Below are 17,612 nucleotides of genomic sequence, written 5' to 3'. Positions count from 1 at the left end.
TTATCTCTTTCAGCATATCAATATCTTTCCTTTCACCTGCCCTCAAACTTTATCTACCGCTCACTCAGAAGTCCTTGATATTGACGGCCAGGTCTGAATCAGACAATTGAAAACCTATGGTCTCTGCCCTCCCAAAGAAAGCGCGTTCACAGAGCAGAGTTGTTGCATTGAGTTTCTACTTCCAACCTTTAATGTGCTATTTAAGCTCCTAAGAAAGAGTATGTGGACAGAATGTGAGCCATTGTCAGCTATATTTCAATTAATTCCTTGTCATTTGGTCAGGTTTTGCTCTACAGCCCACTGGGACGAGAAGTCTAAACTAATGTGATTAATAACCACACTCCAGTTTTCTGCATGGTCTGTTCTTTCTTATGATACTAAAAGAACATAAATGCTAAGTCGAAGGGTTGTCATGAACAAGAGTCTAGAAAAATTCCAGCTGGCAATGGAAGACTCAAGAATGTTCCAGCTATTGCCCAGTGACTGAGACCATGTGTCAGCATGGACCATGTTCTTAATGGCTCCGAAAGGCTGAGACGTAGTGTCAGCATGACAGCAGTTCTAGATTGCTCCAACAGACTGAGGCCTGATGTCATTATGAATATTTAACTAAACAGTGTTTAATTGTTTAGGCGTAGTCTAAATACGACTAATCTTTGAGATTTAAATCAAATTGTTAAGTCGGTGTCAACATAAACATAGTTCAAGCTTATTTTCAGTTTCTGGAGCCATAGTTCCCAATGGAAATACTTTTCTGTAACCACCAGTTGCCATATCAAGATATCATATATGGTATGCACCAGATATATACTAAATACTTGTGCCTCTATGTGCAATGTTCTTGGGAGATCCCTACTAGCCATCCTTTCAGTGTATAATGCTGCAATGCACAAAAAATGCAGTCGACAGTGTTACAGGTGTCCCCAGACTATGGTCCCCCGTGATACCTACATCTAAGATCTTGCCTCCCCATAGCCTTTCTCCTCAACAGATCCAAGTCTGCAGGGTTAGAGGTCATTCCAGTTAAGTTCTGATACCACTTAGTTTCTAAAGTCATAGGTCGAAATTGGCTCTGTTCTCAATAGATTCCAAGTCCTAAGTTCAGGTGGTATAAAAAAACTCTAGACTCTTTGGATTGTATTCCAACAAATGTCAGCCCATAAAGGTATAGGCCACCAGAGGGTATACGTTAAATGGAAATCTCTGAACCTGTGGCAGCTAGTCTCCTTCATTTGTTTCTTGTCTCAGCCCGGTGGATGAATAGTAGCAGTTCAACCACCAGTCTGTTGCTTCCCTCCTGCCAATCACAGCTTGTTTCACAAACTGCGCAGGAGCTCCCAATGACAATATGCTTTAAAATGGTAGAATCAAATAGTTTACAACAGATTCACAGTAAACGATTTCTGTTTTTTAAAGAACACACCAGCGAGTTAATTGACGTCCTCACATTGCAGTCTAGGCAGGCAGTGCTTGTGTGAAAGAAATGCTACATGCACACTCAAGGTAGTGTCATGCATCAGAGTACTTTATATCACATTCTGTTATGTGTCATTGTACAATGAATGGCATGTTTACGTATTCTAGATAGTTCGTTCTTTTGGCTGGAGGGAGGCTAATTTAGCTGTTTTATAGACACTGGGTGAGTCAGGCCTGTACATCTATGTGTAATAGCCAGTCAATTTCAACGTCTCTCTGCCTTCTCCCAGACTCATACCTCCCACCACTCATTCACTGTTACTCCATCAGCCCAGGCAATCAGGCCTGGGATTTCTCATTTCACTTCTTCAGCCCCCTCAGTGCCATCTTGCCCTCAGGATGCCCTCGCTAGCTCAAGCCTGTGAGTTTATTTCAATACCCAGTGATTCCTATGGTAGACCCCCTCACCCCACCCTGGTTACAACAGCACTGTTAATAAGGCCCTCTTTTCCTGCACCACTTCTTCTCCATATCTCACCAATAAAAACACTTGCCTCTGCATTTAATAGCTGCCATGTTCAAACTGCAACCCACCACTGCCAAGGCACTCTAACCAGCTGCCTAACTCCACGGTTCTTTCAAGCTAGGCTTACCTTTGTCATTGCCCTTCCAAGCTTGACTTTTCCGCACTGCCACCTTTGGCCTTCCCACCATGTCCTTCAGAGGAACCATTTGTGGAAAGCTCATCAGTAGTTCCTTTTTGATTGGAGACATTTTGTGAGGCCCTTCCCCTCCAGGTGTCCACTGCACATCTGGAAATTCTAACTATCTCTTAATCCCAGAGTGCTTGACTCCACTAATGTGCAGTATGTCTGATGGAGCCCTTGTGTGCTTTTTAAACCCTTGTGTGCCCAGTCTACAAAGCACAATGTGGGCCTCCTGGTACAGTCAGTGCACCCTACAGTGGTGAATCAGTACAAAACATAAATACATCTATGCTTGCAGCTTTCCGAACTCCACAGATGAATATGACGTCACCTGATGGCCTTTGTGCTTTGCAGCTCTTCGTTTGTACTATGAATATGGGGCCTCTGTGTGGGCCTCAGTTCGCTGGTCTGCGGGTCAGACATGCTTTATGCATGTACCGCAGAGTATTGTGGTGTTCCATGTACACTAAAGCCTCCTCTCAGAAACCACGACTTCCATGTCGCTTTCACTCACCTGTTTTTTTGCTAGCTAGTAATCTTCTTGGCTGCCTGTCACCAACAACACAAGTAGCATCTTTAAAGTCAGATTAAAAAAGAAGAAGCTGCACCCAACTCAGATCCCTAAATGATTTGATATATTTGAACGCCTTAAAACCACACTTATCTCTCTGAATTAATCTATCAGAATGAGAAAATAAAATAACTTGGCAGTGGGTTTCGCAATTATAACTTCTTCAAGGAAAGAACACACCTGACCTTATATTTCCTGCTATTTCAGTTTCTAGTCAACAGTTTTTAAAAAAGGTTTCTCAAGCAGCCAGCTTATGGTTCCGTAGACAGTTATACTTCCAATTTCGTCAAAGGGTTCTTCGCATATTAGTAACCAGACCGGGCCAACATACATTTTCTTTCATTTTCATTAATTCACCACAGTAATCAGATGTTCTTCTATTTTGATTATAATTTTCTCTCCTGCAGTTCTTTAGTTCTGTGATTATTATCTCCTCCCATTGAAAAAAGTGTGTAAGACACCTAAAAATGGAAGCAGAAATAATGGAACAATCTTTAGCAATTGTAGGATCAATAAAATAATGAAGCAAGGAAGCAATTTCTTTTTTAAAAAGCCTTTAGGTAACACATAAATAGTAAAAATAATAACAATGATTTATCTGGAAATTGGAAGCGAAGTTTGTTTTCAAAAGTGAAACACCTTCCACGTCCATCTTGTTTTGCCGTTCCGTTCTTTCACCTGATTCACCATTGTGGAGATAACAATGCTACTTTTAAGAGATCTGAAACAAAGGAAAGCAATGCAGGAAACAAATGGTATGTGGCTGCATTTTTATGCAGAGCTACGAAGCCTTCGGTTGCTATAAAACATTGTGTCCTTGGAGACATGGAGGCCATGAATACAATGAAGCCACCTTTCTGTACGAAACGTGGAGCACTTTGTTGCACTTTATCAGCAGAAGCCCCTCAGTGTGTGTACCATGAAATTCTACAGAGCTCTTCTTTCAAGGCAAATCCCAATTCCAAGGCACTCTCTTGCCAACTGAGCAGAATGCAGCAACTGTTTAAACAGTAGCAGGAGATATAACCGTCTAATAACTTCCCATTCCTCTTCATTGGATTCTCTGTGATATTTATAGACAGTAGACTATACGTGAAGATTTGCATTATTCCAAAACCCCTTTTTGAAAATATATAAATGCTAATTTAGATTTCATGTAAAACAGAAAGCCAGCCTCCAGGATGCTCCATTTTGTTTCTGTGTTTTATTTATATTTGAAAGTAGTGATGTAACTTGAATTAACGAAATAAGGGATGTTAGACTGAAATCACTAAAGAATGCAGCCACCTGAAATAAAAATGAATCACCAAATGTGACTCCCTTCTTAGGCTACAACAAGAGTGTTAAGTACTGGTCCTTCTAGAAGAATTCTAGTAGTTGCAAAAGTCCCATCGAGCACAGCAAGATCTACGAGGGAGATCTCATTTTACCTTGACAAAGCAAGTAAATCCTAAATAAACCTTCAACAGGTAATCTAGAATGAACTTAAGAACTGGAAGGAAGACATATTAAGCAGCCATCTTCTGGAACAACATGAATACCTAATAAACGTGATAAATATTGAAGTGGTCACTTATATCCATGATGACTGGGGCTTTTCAGAAATAGCCATTCTGATGGATACTTCTAACTACAGTGTCCTCACCTTGTGAATACCCACAGGAGCAGGATTGTTTTTGGAGATTTTTTCTCAGCAATTCCCTTGTGTGCTGGTAGGTATCATTGTTTGGCTCTGTATCAGGCCCGTCCAACGCCGGAAATGATGTTAGGGCCACAATGTAATTGCCACTTTCATGCATCCATGTCAGTTCCTTTCTTCCCATGCCTCCAACGAGGATCCAGAGTTTTCTGCCCCGATTTCTGTCTGTGGACAGAACATTCTCCCTTGTGTGTAAGGGATATGTCTTCCTCCTAAAATGACAGGGTTCAGAGCCTGTAAAGACTGACATAAACAGTTGTCAGTGATTAACAGCACAAGGTCTTTCTCTGGTGTCTCGGCTCCTCGCATGACTCGAAGTCGTGTAATAAATGTGCATAGATGAACCCAAAGGCCACCTGGAACTGCAAGGCCAAACTCTGTGTTGTCGAGTACTGTAGGAATACTTGGAATGCACAATTCTGATTGAAGTCAGGGATGCAGACATGTTCTCAGTGCCAAGGCCGCTGCCATGAGAGATCTTCATTCCACTCCAAACCTTCAGGTAAGTCAAAGAAAAAAATTGCTAGAAGTCCAGACACAGCTCCCACTCTTTCTAGGAGATGTTTCATGGGCATCATTCAATCAATGAATCAATTCTTGTAAAGCGTAATTACTGACCCGTAAGGGTCTCAAGGCGCTGGTGGTGGGTCTGGGCCTCATTTGAGGAGCCATGTTTTGAGGTTCTTCCTGAAGATGGTGAGAGAAGGGCTTTGTCTGAGGTTCGTGGGCCGGTTGTTCCAGATCTTAGCTGCGAGGTATGCACAAGATCTTCCTCCGGCGGTAGTTTTTCAGATGCGTTGGACGGTAGCTAGCGCCTGCTGGGCTGAGTGGAGGGCTCTGGCGGGGTTATGGAATGAGATGCGATGGTTCAGATAGGCCGGTCCGATGCTGTGCAGGGCCTTGTAGGTGTGGGTGAGTAGTTTGAAGTTGATTCGCTTCTCTACTGGGAGCCAATGGAGGGTCCTCAGGTTTTGGAAGATGTGTTCTTGGAGAGGAAGATTCAGGACGAGTCTTGCAGCTGCGTTTCTGATGATTTGTAGTTTTCTGATGTTCTTGGTTGTGGTGCGGCGTAGAGTGTGTTGCCATAGTCAAACTTGAGAGTGACTAGGGTGTGGGTGATCATCTTGCGGCAGATCACGGTCTCCCAACACGGAACTGACTCCTGCACTAGTCCCCATCCTCCCCAAGCTTCCGGGGTCATCGGCAGCCCCACAACAAATTTCAACCTTCAAAGAGGCATATTTTTGGTACCCTTTCAGATTCCTCCGGCCTGCCTTCCAGCCCATGGATCAGAAGATGCCTCACGTTGGGATACCAGCTGCAGATCCATCTCTCACTGTGCTTCTTGACCCTGTTTCGGGGCCCATTCCAACTCCGGGGCTGACACCTGCTCCAATTCCTTCCCCGCTGCCAAATACCACTTCAGTTCCTTGAGCAGCGATGCTGCCAATGCTGAAAGGGAAACTCATAGGATTTATAGACTCAAGTGAATCCTCTACAGCCACAATCAAAGTTACACCCAGCTCAACCTCTCTCACATCCACATTCTTTTTCTTGCATGCTTTCACTGCCGTATAGATTCTCAGACCCAGACATTGACAGATTGTAAGTATATGTCAATGAAAATCTTTTCCTGAACCTCCAGGAGGCCTTTGATAGTTCCCGAAATACTGGACTGGTATTCTTTAGCCTTGGTAATTAGAAGGGCAGCAGATGTTTTGACCTCCAGCTTCCCTTATTGGAGGTTAAGGCAAATGTATTGACTTAGGCGCTGCATCCAGGGCAAACCTCATTGAAACCACTGGTTCCACTGAATGAGGGTCTCACAGATAACCTCTTGGGCATTTGGGTGAGGCCAGGGTATTGACCCCCTGTAAATAGAGAAATAACTTAACTACACAAACCAGCTTAGGGGCACCCACCTTTCCTCCTACAGCACCCAACACCAATGAGCTTCATGGTTCAAGCCTACTAAACCCAAACCTGTTTCCGACCACCCGCAACACAGAGAGTTGAAACATATGGAGGCATTTGAGAAACAGATGTCCTCCTCTGCCTGTCTTGCCCTTCGATCTCAGAGGGTGAGTTGCCTCCTGGGGCATTACTCGGACATGGGACATGGTGACTTTGTCCTATTCTAGACCTCTACCTCTTGAACTTCTTCCTTAAGAAGGACCAGTTCAGGATACACACTTTGGCCCAAGTTCTGTCTGCCCTGGATCTAGGTGACTGAATGGTGGCATTGGATTTGCAGGATGCCTATTACTCTCCCATGACCTGCAAACCCTCAATTGCTACCTGTTTTTGGGTAGGCCATGAGCGATTTCAGTTGTCAATGCTCCCTTTTGACCTCACTAGTGCCCCTTAGGTGTCCTCACAGTGCCCGTCAGGTGTTCACTAAAGTTGTGGCTGCTTCCATTTGAGGAGGATTGGAATACCAGTCTTCCTGCACCTCGACAACTAGTTGTTAAAGGCAGGCTCACGTTAAACAGTTGTGAACCATGTCCAGATGATGGCGACCTGTTGGCATCCCAGGGATTTACCATCACACCTGCCTCTCCGTGGGTCTTTACCACACATTTATGCATAAACTTTTTTGGCTCCTTTTTTGGGGGGGGAGAATAACCACCCCAAACCACTTTTTTTTATTTTTACTCCTAACCTCCCTTTACCTCTTCCCTTCTATGAACCTTTAAAATCCTTACCACCTTATACCTTTACACACCACTTAACTCTAAAAGTACCCTTTATCTCTATCCACCCCAAGCTCTAAAATTACCCTTAACTCCCTTTACCTCTACCTACCCCTAAACCCTAAAAATACCCTTACCTCCCTTTACCTCTACACACCCCTAAAACCTAAAAATACAATTATCTCCCTTTACCTCTACCCACCTCTAAAACCTAACATTACCCTTGCATTCCATTAGCTCTACTCACTCCTAAACCCCATAAACACCCTTACCTCCCTTTATCTCTACCAACCCCTTAACTCTACGATGATTTAGAATGGACCCACAAATGCTGGTGTCCAGCTCTTCTTCAGGTACATGTCCATGCACTCAAAAGGCTTTCTTTCAGGCAGGATCTTTATCAAGCATGCCACAAAGGCCCTCTCTCCAGCCTTCTGTAGTTGGCCTTGACTACTTGACTTGCATAGCATGGAAACTAGAATCTTCCAGATGGCTGCTTGGACATTTTGAAGAAAGCCAATCACCATTTCATGGTGTGTTCTTAAACGTTCAAATAGAAAAGGTTCTATTTAGAATACCTGGAAAAGTAGATGGTTTAATACATGTGCCACAAAGAAATGGTAACACCTTATTTCTTTCACCTGGCTAAGGGTGGTTTAACATTTTCTTGAATAAGGTATAGATAGCTGCATTACCACTTACCAGAAATGTCTTTCTCAAGTATCAGTTTTCCGGATTCCTTTAATTAAAGATTTTTACAAGGTCTTGAGCAGATTTCCTCCATTCAGTATTGATGAGACCACCCCCTCCATGAGAAATTTCCCTTGTGCTTTCTAAATTAATGTGCAATGCATAACTCAAGATTTAACCTGGTGGTTACCTTCTGGCTATCACTTCAGCTTGAAGGATGATTGAACTTCAAGATTTTTGTACAGTTTACCCTTACATGAGTATCTATAGTGACAGTTGGTTTTTTGGTCTCTTCCTTCTATGAAAATCCATCTTCTCCTGCAAAGGTAATCTTTACTTACAATGGACAATAAAAGGACTGTTTGTTACTAGACAGATGAAACCAAAGACATATATATGCAAAGCCAAACAGTTGTCAACTATTGTGCTGTATATACATGGCAAATGAACCATAGTCTGATGGATTATGTCTTGTGCCATTACAAGTTATTCCATAACTAAAAGTGTAATAGGCAGATTTCTGTGAAAGCTAGGTCTAACTCAACCAGGGGGAAGGAAGCCCATGCTCCTGTAGTGGAAGTACCCTTATTCCGGATATTTGAGAGACTGCTACTTGTAGAACAGTTCAGACATATACAAAACACTAGTGCAATGATCCAGACTTCAGAACTGTTGCTGAGGCAAGTTTCCCTGACCACCTTCTTTGGAACAGGGATTTCTCTTCTACTGTATGATCCTGGTTTCCGCAGAGTGCTGAGTTAAGTTTGCTACTCCATTCTACTGATTATGAATCTCAGAGCGATCCCCTGATGTAGAGCTAAAAGTTCCTTACCCTTTATCACAGGTTTACCCTGTAAACGTATGCTCATATCTTTCTCCTACCTGGATATCTAGATCCTCATTCTGTGTGATCTGCAGAAACAAACTGCCTTACGGACCCTTCTGTGCAAGACGAGACAGGTGCAACTTCTAGAATTCTTAAGGGAGCAGGGACAGCTTTCTTACTCTCATTGCAAAGTTTGTAGGGAACCCAAAATCCGACAATGTGTTTCTTTGACAAAGACTGGCAGTGTTTTTCAGTGATTTCTGTCTGATCACCCTTATTTCAGTGATTTTGTTTAATTGGCTGTTTTAAACCATAAAAAGCATAAAGGCAGAATATGTTGCCTTCTGTGGGCTAGTTGTCTGTACTATACTAAATTAGATTTGTTATAGAATATGTTTAAAACCTGTTCCAGGACTCTACACGTGTAGCAGTATTCTACTGTTTATGAATTAAGAAAGATCACCCATGAAGCAGAACTGGTACTACAAATAGGCAACTTTCTCTTCTGAATAGGCACTTCCTCATTCCACGTAATGTTCAGCACTGACCACTTTAATTTTCAACCAGTTTGAACTTGCACCTGATACAGTCCTCTTCTATTGCATTTCTGGATTCCTCCTGCAATCTCATTTTTGGATTGCCTCCCCTTCTCATTTCCTGACTCATCAGCCCCTGGGCCCCTCTAGAACATCCAAGTTTCAATCATATTTCCTCTCAGATTTGGGGGATGCATGACCTGTCATTTAGAAGCCCCAGCATCCAGCACCCTCTCTCACTACAGTCTATATAGCAGCACATGCTACCCCCACAGACGTGGAACCTGACATTTAATTGTGCTGTCCTTACCTAGCTGCCATTCCTTCAAGCTGGTTTGAAGGACTATAACGAACCTGTCTGGATTTCCAGACATCAAGCCCAGCACTCAGTTTCTAGACTGAATAACTCTTCATAATCCTTGCCCACCTCAATTTCTCTCTTTCCTTTTCTCTATCTTGCTGCTTTGTACCTTCTATCCTTCCTCGTTTTGCTTTCTTTCCTGAAATATTCTAAAGGTGACATGGGGGCAAGATGTTTAGTGACAAAGCTTACTGCCTGAGCCCTGACACCGTCCCGCTTGTCCACAACCTCACAGAGCTAGCTCTATTGTCGGGGCTGCTCCCAGAATCACTTAGCGTTTGACATAAAACAAGCTGAGCTACTGAGTGCGCCCTTTGAGGCCCTCTCTGCGCCTTTGCACTAAGAGCAGGAACCTGGACGCCCCCTTGGCTAGTCTCAACCAGAGCTATGAATGAGTCTCGAGGTCCTTGTTGTGACTGATTTTATCTTCTCTGTGTGCCTTGCTGGTCCTGTGGACGTTTGACATCTGTGCTGCATGTTGCATGCTGCATGCCCACTGCATGACCCAGGCGGTGATGCCTTGTCGGTGGTCAGTCAGACATGTGCATTGTCATTCTGGTTCAAGGTTGGCACAAACTGGGATGGCTTTTTGTGAAGTTTGCCTTCTTGCTGCTTCCTTTTCTTTCCGTTTGCTTGCCTTTGGGACTGATTGCACATTCATTTGATATTTTGACTCTGTAATGGTGTGAGCCAGCTTCTGAAGAACTCTATAGGCACGATAGGTGGATTGGGGTGGAAGGAATTGGATCGTCCCTTGCTGATCAGGTTTAAGATCAGTCAGTTAAAGAAATGCCGAAAAATCCACCCTCATAGGTAGAGACAAAGAGCCCCCTCCTCCAAAGAGTTGCCAAGCAGAATAGGAAGACAAGGAGCGAGAGCCATGTAGGCTGGTGGTGATCAGATGAAGCTGAATTGAGTGGAAAATGGACACAAACAATGGAGAACCTCAAGTGAGCCTTATCAGGATGAATGTCTTGTCAATCAGATGAAACCTTTCAATGGTACTTCGTTAGGCGCAACATTAGTAGGAGAAACAAAACTATTACTGGTCATGTGTGATTGTCAGGCTGTTGAGGAAAGTCTTTGAGGTCTATGAATGTCAGTCAGAGCACTAGATAGAGACTTGTGTCTTTAGATGAAGGTGAACAGATTTGGTAGTTGTTAGGGATACTAGGATGCCGATGATGTAGGGTAGAGAAGAGTAATCTAAATGTAATTGGAAGGAGAGAAGTGGGAAATAACTCTGAAGGCTATTCATAGAAAAATAAATTGATGAAGTCGAACTACAGGTGGGGAATAACTGAGGGGGGACATGGTAAGGGCTCTTGGTCATAGCTGGAAGAATGAGACAAGATAGCATGGAGAATGTTGACTCTAGAATCCCTTGGGTCTCAGTAAACGAGGGGAAAAAACAGGAATAAAGATAATGAAAAGCATCTTGTCTTATTCGAGTTCTCCAGAGCTGGTCTCATGTTTCATGAAGATGTACTATGAGTGAGCTGGATAAAATGTTCTGCTTGAATTTTGCAGAGGCTTCTGCGCATGGATCTTCCTGTGGCAGATGACAACAGCGTTCACTTTAACTCCACACTCATGGCACTCATCCGGACAGCACTGGATATTAAAATTGCAAAAGGTAAGTGCTGCAAGCCTGCCCCAATCTTGGAAAAATACATCAGAGAATATTCGCTAAAGGGCCTGACTGTGCTGAGGCTATATTGTGAGATGTATTGTGCACACATTATACACCACAGAAAGGGGAAAAGGCACTGTATTCCTAGCATATTATGGGATCTGTGTCTGTTGTGTTATGGTGCTGGTATTTGTAGGGCACAACTCTGCATCTTAGCAGTTTTTATTAAATGTTTGTGTGTGTGTTGCAATACAATTGTGTACTGTCTGGAATGAAAATGATTGCATGACCTAAGCTATCTCAGAGGTTCTTGTCTTGCATCTGTAAGAGATTTAAAAGCCAAGATTACTACAGTTTGGTGGATTAGCTTGTTTGCAGTGGAGCATGCAAGCCACGCAGGGGCAATCACATTTTCTGAAGGATTTCAGAACATGCTGTCATTAATATGCTAAAGTAGGGAAATGGCACGCTTAGAGTGTGATCTGTGTAACTGTGCTGGCAGATAAGTGGACTTGGGACTGTGGAGATGTGTTCAGGCAAAGCAAGTAGGTGGCAGAGCAAGTGGAAACTGGCATGCAGGGCATTTGGCAAATGCAAGGCAAAAGTAGTACTAATGGTGTGTGTAGAAGGCATCACAATGTTTGTGTGTTGAGCTATCATGTGGTGGTGGATTTGTAAAAAATTAAAACGTGGAAAAGGCAGGTGCATGTATTTACTAGCAGCAAGGCATTGGAAGCAGCGTGCATGTTTTGTCGACATGTTGCTGAATTCCGAATAATACACCATTTTGCAGCTCTTAGCCTGTGGAGCTGTTGGTAGTCTTTGTATGTAGGCTATCAGGTGCAGGCTGTTTTTCCCAGTGGCATAGGCTTAATAGAATGTTGCAGGCAGGGGGTATATTTAGTGACCTTTTACTGAAATTGGGTGACTGTGATCAGTGAGTCTTGGGTTTCAGTATTTGTTCTTTGTGGCGGAGACTCATTGGTTTCAGTAATTGTTCTCAGTGCCAGGGACTCCTTGGAGTTGTTGGACCTTGTCACTTTCAACAAAAAACATAGGAGTGTGCTATTGTGTTCATCAGGTATTGCGGTTGAATTAGGTTGCGCCTACTCAACCTTCTATATGCCTTCTGTGAGTGAGTGAGCCTGTATCTCTATGTCCTAGTGTGCTATCAATATAGTCCTGTCCCATTCAGCATGTTTTTGTTTTCTGTTCAAAATGTTGGACAAGTTATTAACATACACAGAGGTCGGCAAGGGCTCAGGAGAACCATCCCTCTCAATGACAACAGATTTAGTGAAAAGTGTTATCAAAGGCTAGATGTAACCGCATAGTAGAGCGTATGCTTACATGGTAACTAACCTTTTGTTTGTTACACACTCATACTCATTACTGATAATTTACAGAAGCCTAGAAGCCTAAAGTGCATTGGAGAGTCAGATTATTTTTATACTGTTAGGGCATATGACCGTCATTGGTCCATTGTTAGCAAGAAGAGAGGCCCGTTGATCTTTGTAGACAAATTAGAGTGGCACTAGTCCAGCCTTATGGGGAGATTGCAATGCTGTGGGTTATCACTGGCCATTAGAGAAATTTGGGATACCAGCATGTGCAAGCAGTGCCCTAGGGATAGCAAATTAATATGTCCGTAAGGAATAGCCTTGCAGCACTTTCTGCTAGGATGCTGTCCTGTAATGAATGGTGATGGGACATATTCTGTATGGAATAGCATGGCCACTTTGTATATGGGATTTTGTGGCAGCATTTTTTATGAAGAATGGTGTTGTGGCACTTTCTGTAGGGAATTGCATAGAGCCATCTTCAATGCCCAAAAGCAACCAGCACTTTATATGTGAGGAACAGTTATATAGACTTTCTGTAAGGAGTTGTGTGAAATCTTTCAATGAGAAATATTGTTGTGCGTGATAGTCTATCCAGGAAAAATAAAGGTTGATTTGGTGTCCAAAGGCCGGCCTTATGTAGGTCCTCAAATGTCATGTCAACAAAGGATGTGTGCCGGTAGGGGTGTTTCCTACAGCATAGAAGACTGTGGCTTCACTATCAGGATCACAGCACTTCCCACACCTGTAAATGAGTCAAGGAAACTTAGAAATGGATAGATGGGCCATACAGCAGTTGAAGGCAGTAAGTCGATTACCACAATTTCTAAATTTGCCCTTTAGTCCTAGGGATAGGGCAAGAGATAAGGCCTACGATAGGATTATTGTTAGAGCCAAGGATAGGAATTTGTGACAATCCCACACCAAGATGATGTTTTTGAGGAAAGTGTATTTTATATTTTTACTAATATCTATAATTGTATAATAATAAGTTAACAAGTTAATGGCAGATGAGGAAGTTGCATAAACACTGTAATATTGATTTTGTATTACAAAGTGTAAAACCACTTTTTCAGTGTTGTTTGTGTGTTGTTGAGATGGACTGCTGGGTGTGGGTGATGGTGTTTATGCTCTGTCTGTGAGCCATGCTGTTGAAAGGCCGAATGTTAGATATTTTATTTGAGTAATGTTCGTAAATGTATAAGAAGTTGCTCTGGAAGCCTTAGTTGCTAGCAGGCCCACAACTCCTGCTGACTAACTGCCCCACATGAGACCATGCCCCTTTGTAATGCCCAATCTTCTGATCTCTGTAGGTGGGATGGACAAGCAGCAAATGGATTCCCAGCTTCGGAAGGAGATGATGGCTATCTGGCCAAATATGTCCCAGAAGACGTTGGATCTCCTGGTCACTCCACATAAATGTAAGACTGACAAACACATACACACACACACCTGTATGTACGCACATTCACTTCCAGTTTCTTACAAGGTTGGACCACTGCATGGGCTGCAAGGAAGATAATCCACTGATTTATTGTGAATAATGTAATTAGGTTTTTATGTTAGGCATTATAATTGGATAATCGCTAACGTTTAAACATCCCTGTCATGAGAAGAACATTTTCACACCAACCCTTTTTGGCAGTAGAAGTGTTATCTGGAAATTAATAACTTTCCACTTCATAGGATTCTCACGCATAGTCGTAGTGACAAAAGTAGACTAGTTCCACCTGTGTGCGAGGACCCCAGGCTGTTTTTCTATATAAGTATGAATATGTAATAATCTTGTGACATTGGAGGTACACTCCGCAGTGTTGAACAGTTCTGTGATACCTTAAAAAATATTTGACTTGCTAACTGTATTTTTACATAGAAAACTAAAATCTTATAAATAACATAAAAGATACATTGCAGCATTTAGTGTAGAAATGTGCTACATAATGAAAAATCTGCTGAAACTGTGAAGGAAAATTAAGGGAAAGGTGCCTCTGTACACTGTAACTTAAAGAGCGCCAATAGCTTCCAGTAACCAGCGTGCGCTGTACTGGCAGTTTGTCTTACATCCTTAGTTCTTTTTTACAGCTTGTGCTGACTGGAACTGAACACTTCAGAGATCTTCAACGTAATTGTTTCTGAGGATTTTTCTTCAGAAAATATTTTTTTCAATATTCACTCAACGTCTTTTGAAGAATACCAGATATTCCCTATGTTTGGTTAACTTTAGGTAATTTTCTTCTCTTCAGTGTGACTTCGCTTTTTGTTAAGTGCCCCAACAGGGGAAGAAAGAAAGGTGTTTCTTATCTCCATGATCTATGTGTGGCCTACCTCACATTCTGTTAAAGACTGACCTCATTGACAAAAAAATGACATAAAGGTTTTTTGAAGTCCGAGAGGAATACTCCTGCGAGGAAAACTATAAGACCTCAGAGTAGAGGAACTAATTAAGAAACAGAGGGAAAAAGAGAGGACCTTCTTGACTACACCAGGCTCCTCCTTTGAATAGGACACCCACAGAGGTAAATACAAGAAAGGGAAACATCAGTGGAATCACCTCCATTGCTCCGTACACTCATGTAAGTCTGGAGAGCAAGGGTTGATATCAAAGTCATGGTCGCCAACATGTTCGTTGCCGAGAGGCTCTGCAGTTCAAGTCATGTAGACACTGATAGCTCAGGTACTCATCTGAGGTACTAATCACTGTATCAATGGTACCAATTCTTTTGAGGTCAAGACTGGTTTCTACTACTGCAACAAATACCACACTGACTGTAAAACAAGTCATGATTCCATCTGTTCACTGACATATGATGGCTATGACTCTACAATGTCGACACTCAACTCCAACACACTCTATGGCACCATCATCAACATCAAGACTTCATATCTGTGCACAAAGAATGTCCATGACTCCAAAGTCTACAGTCAGATCGATGTTGAAAGGATTAGCTTCAAGAAGATTGACATCAAGGCAGTCTTCAGGATTAATAATACTCTATTATCGAACACTCTGCTGCAGTTTCCTTTAGGCAAACCTACATTACTATTGAGACAAAGGCATTTCCTAACTGTAGAGGACTTGTTGCAAGCTGCATTACAGCTACTGACCACCTCTTCCAGACTTTCCGGTGTCACACCATGTCGTCACTCCTCTGGCACTAAGAACCCCACAGCCACGTTTGCCACAGGATGTTCTAAGAGTACCAAGAATGCCAGAACCCACAACACCTCATTTGTCACGTACTTCAGACAACATAAATGGAGGAGATCACACACCACTTTTCCAAGCCCATCAAGAGGCCATAAAGTTGACGCTTCCTGTACACCAACTTCGACTCCAACCTCTCCATTAAGATCATCCCCAGAGGATGTCCTTCTAACACTCAAGGATGTGCTTGTTAGAGGTGCAGCAAAGGTCAGCATACAGAAAGAGATCCACTACTGTTCTGTACTGGTAATAATGGAGACATTGCAGCCACAACCAATTTTACCAGTGGTGCCAGGCTTTACAGGTTGTGCAGAAGAGCATTTTTTAACCCCAGTCTTCTTAAAATCAGCCACTCCATGTCTCTTCAAGAAATACAGGCCTGCACAACACAATCCTGTATTTCCTTGCCAGGAGCCCAAACCAGATTCCGTTAATAGTCTCTGCAGTGCACAAGAAGTATTCATGGGCACCAGAGACAGCGGTACCACCAGAAAGAAAAAGACACTGTTAGTAGAAAGGTCTGCAGATCGGTGGCCATTGCCCTTAAATCGGCTTCTGACGCTGCTCTTCCTGGCAGGTATGACAGAACACTGATGGGATCCCTGCTAACTTTTGCACATGACCTACCAAAAGACAAAGACAAGCCTTACTTAAAGTTTTAAATGAGGGGCAGATTTCTCTAATCAGTTAATAAGTGCAGAAGTAGACAGCGCAGACCTAGCAGCTACAACTTGCTGTAATGGCATTGCTTTACAATGAGCATCATGGCTTCATTTAACTTCTCTAAAGTCAGATGCACAATTAAAAATAATGACCCTGTCTTTTTCAGTCCCTATAGTTTTTAACCCCTGTACTGACAAAGAGATGAAAAAGCAACAAATACATCAAAAAGGAGATGTTTCAGATGCGTATGCCACATCACATTTATCCTCAAATCATGAAAGGAGACAGCATATGCTCTACAGATCTTTCGTATGCTTATTTCCACAACTCAATAGGGAAAATCCACATGAAATCTCTCTGCTACTTTATTGGTAAAACTCACTATCAGGAACAGATATTACCAATACACCTTAGGTAAGAACCAAGAACATTTTCCAAATTTATGGCACTAGTTGCAGCCTTCCTCTGCAAAAACAGTTTTCATCTATGTATACTTAGATGATTGGCTGATAAAAGTTCATACTGCATATCAAGTATAAAAAGATTTCAACATAACCGTCACTTCATTAGATGCACTAGGTCTTTGTGGGAATCTAGAACAAAATCTACCATGTCTCCAGTTCAAGACCTGGATTACCTAGGAGCAACTCTCATCACAATCACTGGAGAAATGTTTCCTTTGGAGGTCAGAGTGTGTACCATTTCTCAGAAATATCACAAATGAATACACAACACAAAGCCACCAGTCAGACAAATATCTCTCCTAGGATCCATGGCCTCTTGCATTTTTCTAGTTCTCAATGCTTGTTTCCACATGAGCTCACTACAACAATGCTTGGAAGACCAATAGTAACAACACCACAATGGTTGTGAAGACAAAATAGACTTAACTCTGTAAGTTCAACAGCCCTGTCAGTGGTGGCTCAACAAACACAGTCTACTCAAAGGAGTCCCATTTCATCAAGACCTTCTTAGTCAGATCATTGTGAGCATTGCTGGCCTCTCTAAATGGGAAGCATGTCTGAACAATCTTACAATTCAGGGTCAGTGGTCTCCCAAACAACTACTATGACACGTCAACGTGATTGAGCTAAAGGGAGTTCAGCTAGCTTCGGGGCTTCCCTTCCAGCCTTGTCCGTGAACACAGTTCTAGTTCAAACGGATAGTACCACCACCATGTACTATTTAAACAAGCAGGGAGGAGCAAGATCATGAAAAGCCCAAGCAATTTAGCATTGGTTAATAACAAAGAATTTGTCCCTTCGAGCTGTT

General features: G+C 42.5%; 1 protein-coding gene across 12 annotated transcripts in view; it reads left to right on the top strand.

Annotated features, from left to right (window-relative positions):
- The window catches only part of CACNA1A (calcium voltage-gated channel subunit alpha1 A), a 1,156,221-nt gene that overhangs the window by 932,121 nt on the left and 206,488 nt on the right, over positions 1-17,612 (top strand). For all 12 annotated transcript variants that reach the window (XM_069230415.1, XM_069230416.1, XM_069230412.1 and 9 more), the window contains 2 exons: positions 11,030-11,135; positions 13,786-13,893. In XM_069230415.1, the coding sequence (XP_069086516.1) occupies positions 11,030-11,135; positions 13,786-13,893 (214 nt within the window). The remainder of the gene's footprint in view (positions 1-11,029; positions 11,136-13,785; positions 13,894-17,612) is intronic.

The sequence above is a fragment of the Pleurodeles waltl genome, chromosome 4_2, assembly GCF_031143425.1.
Source record: "Pleurodeles waltl isolate 20211129_DDA chromosome 4_2, aPleWal1.hap1.20221129, whole genome shotgun sequence".
Taxonomy (NCBI): Eukaryota; Metazoa; Chordata; class Amphibia; order Caudata; family Salamandridae; genus Pleurodeles; species Pleurodeles waltl.
Note: the sequence above shows the minus strand (reverse complement) of the source record. Positions and strands in the feature narration are given on the sequence as shown.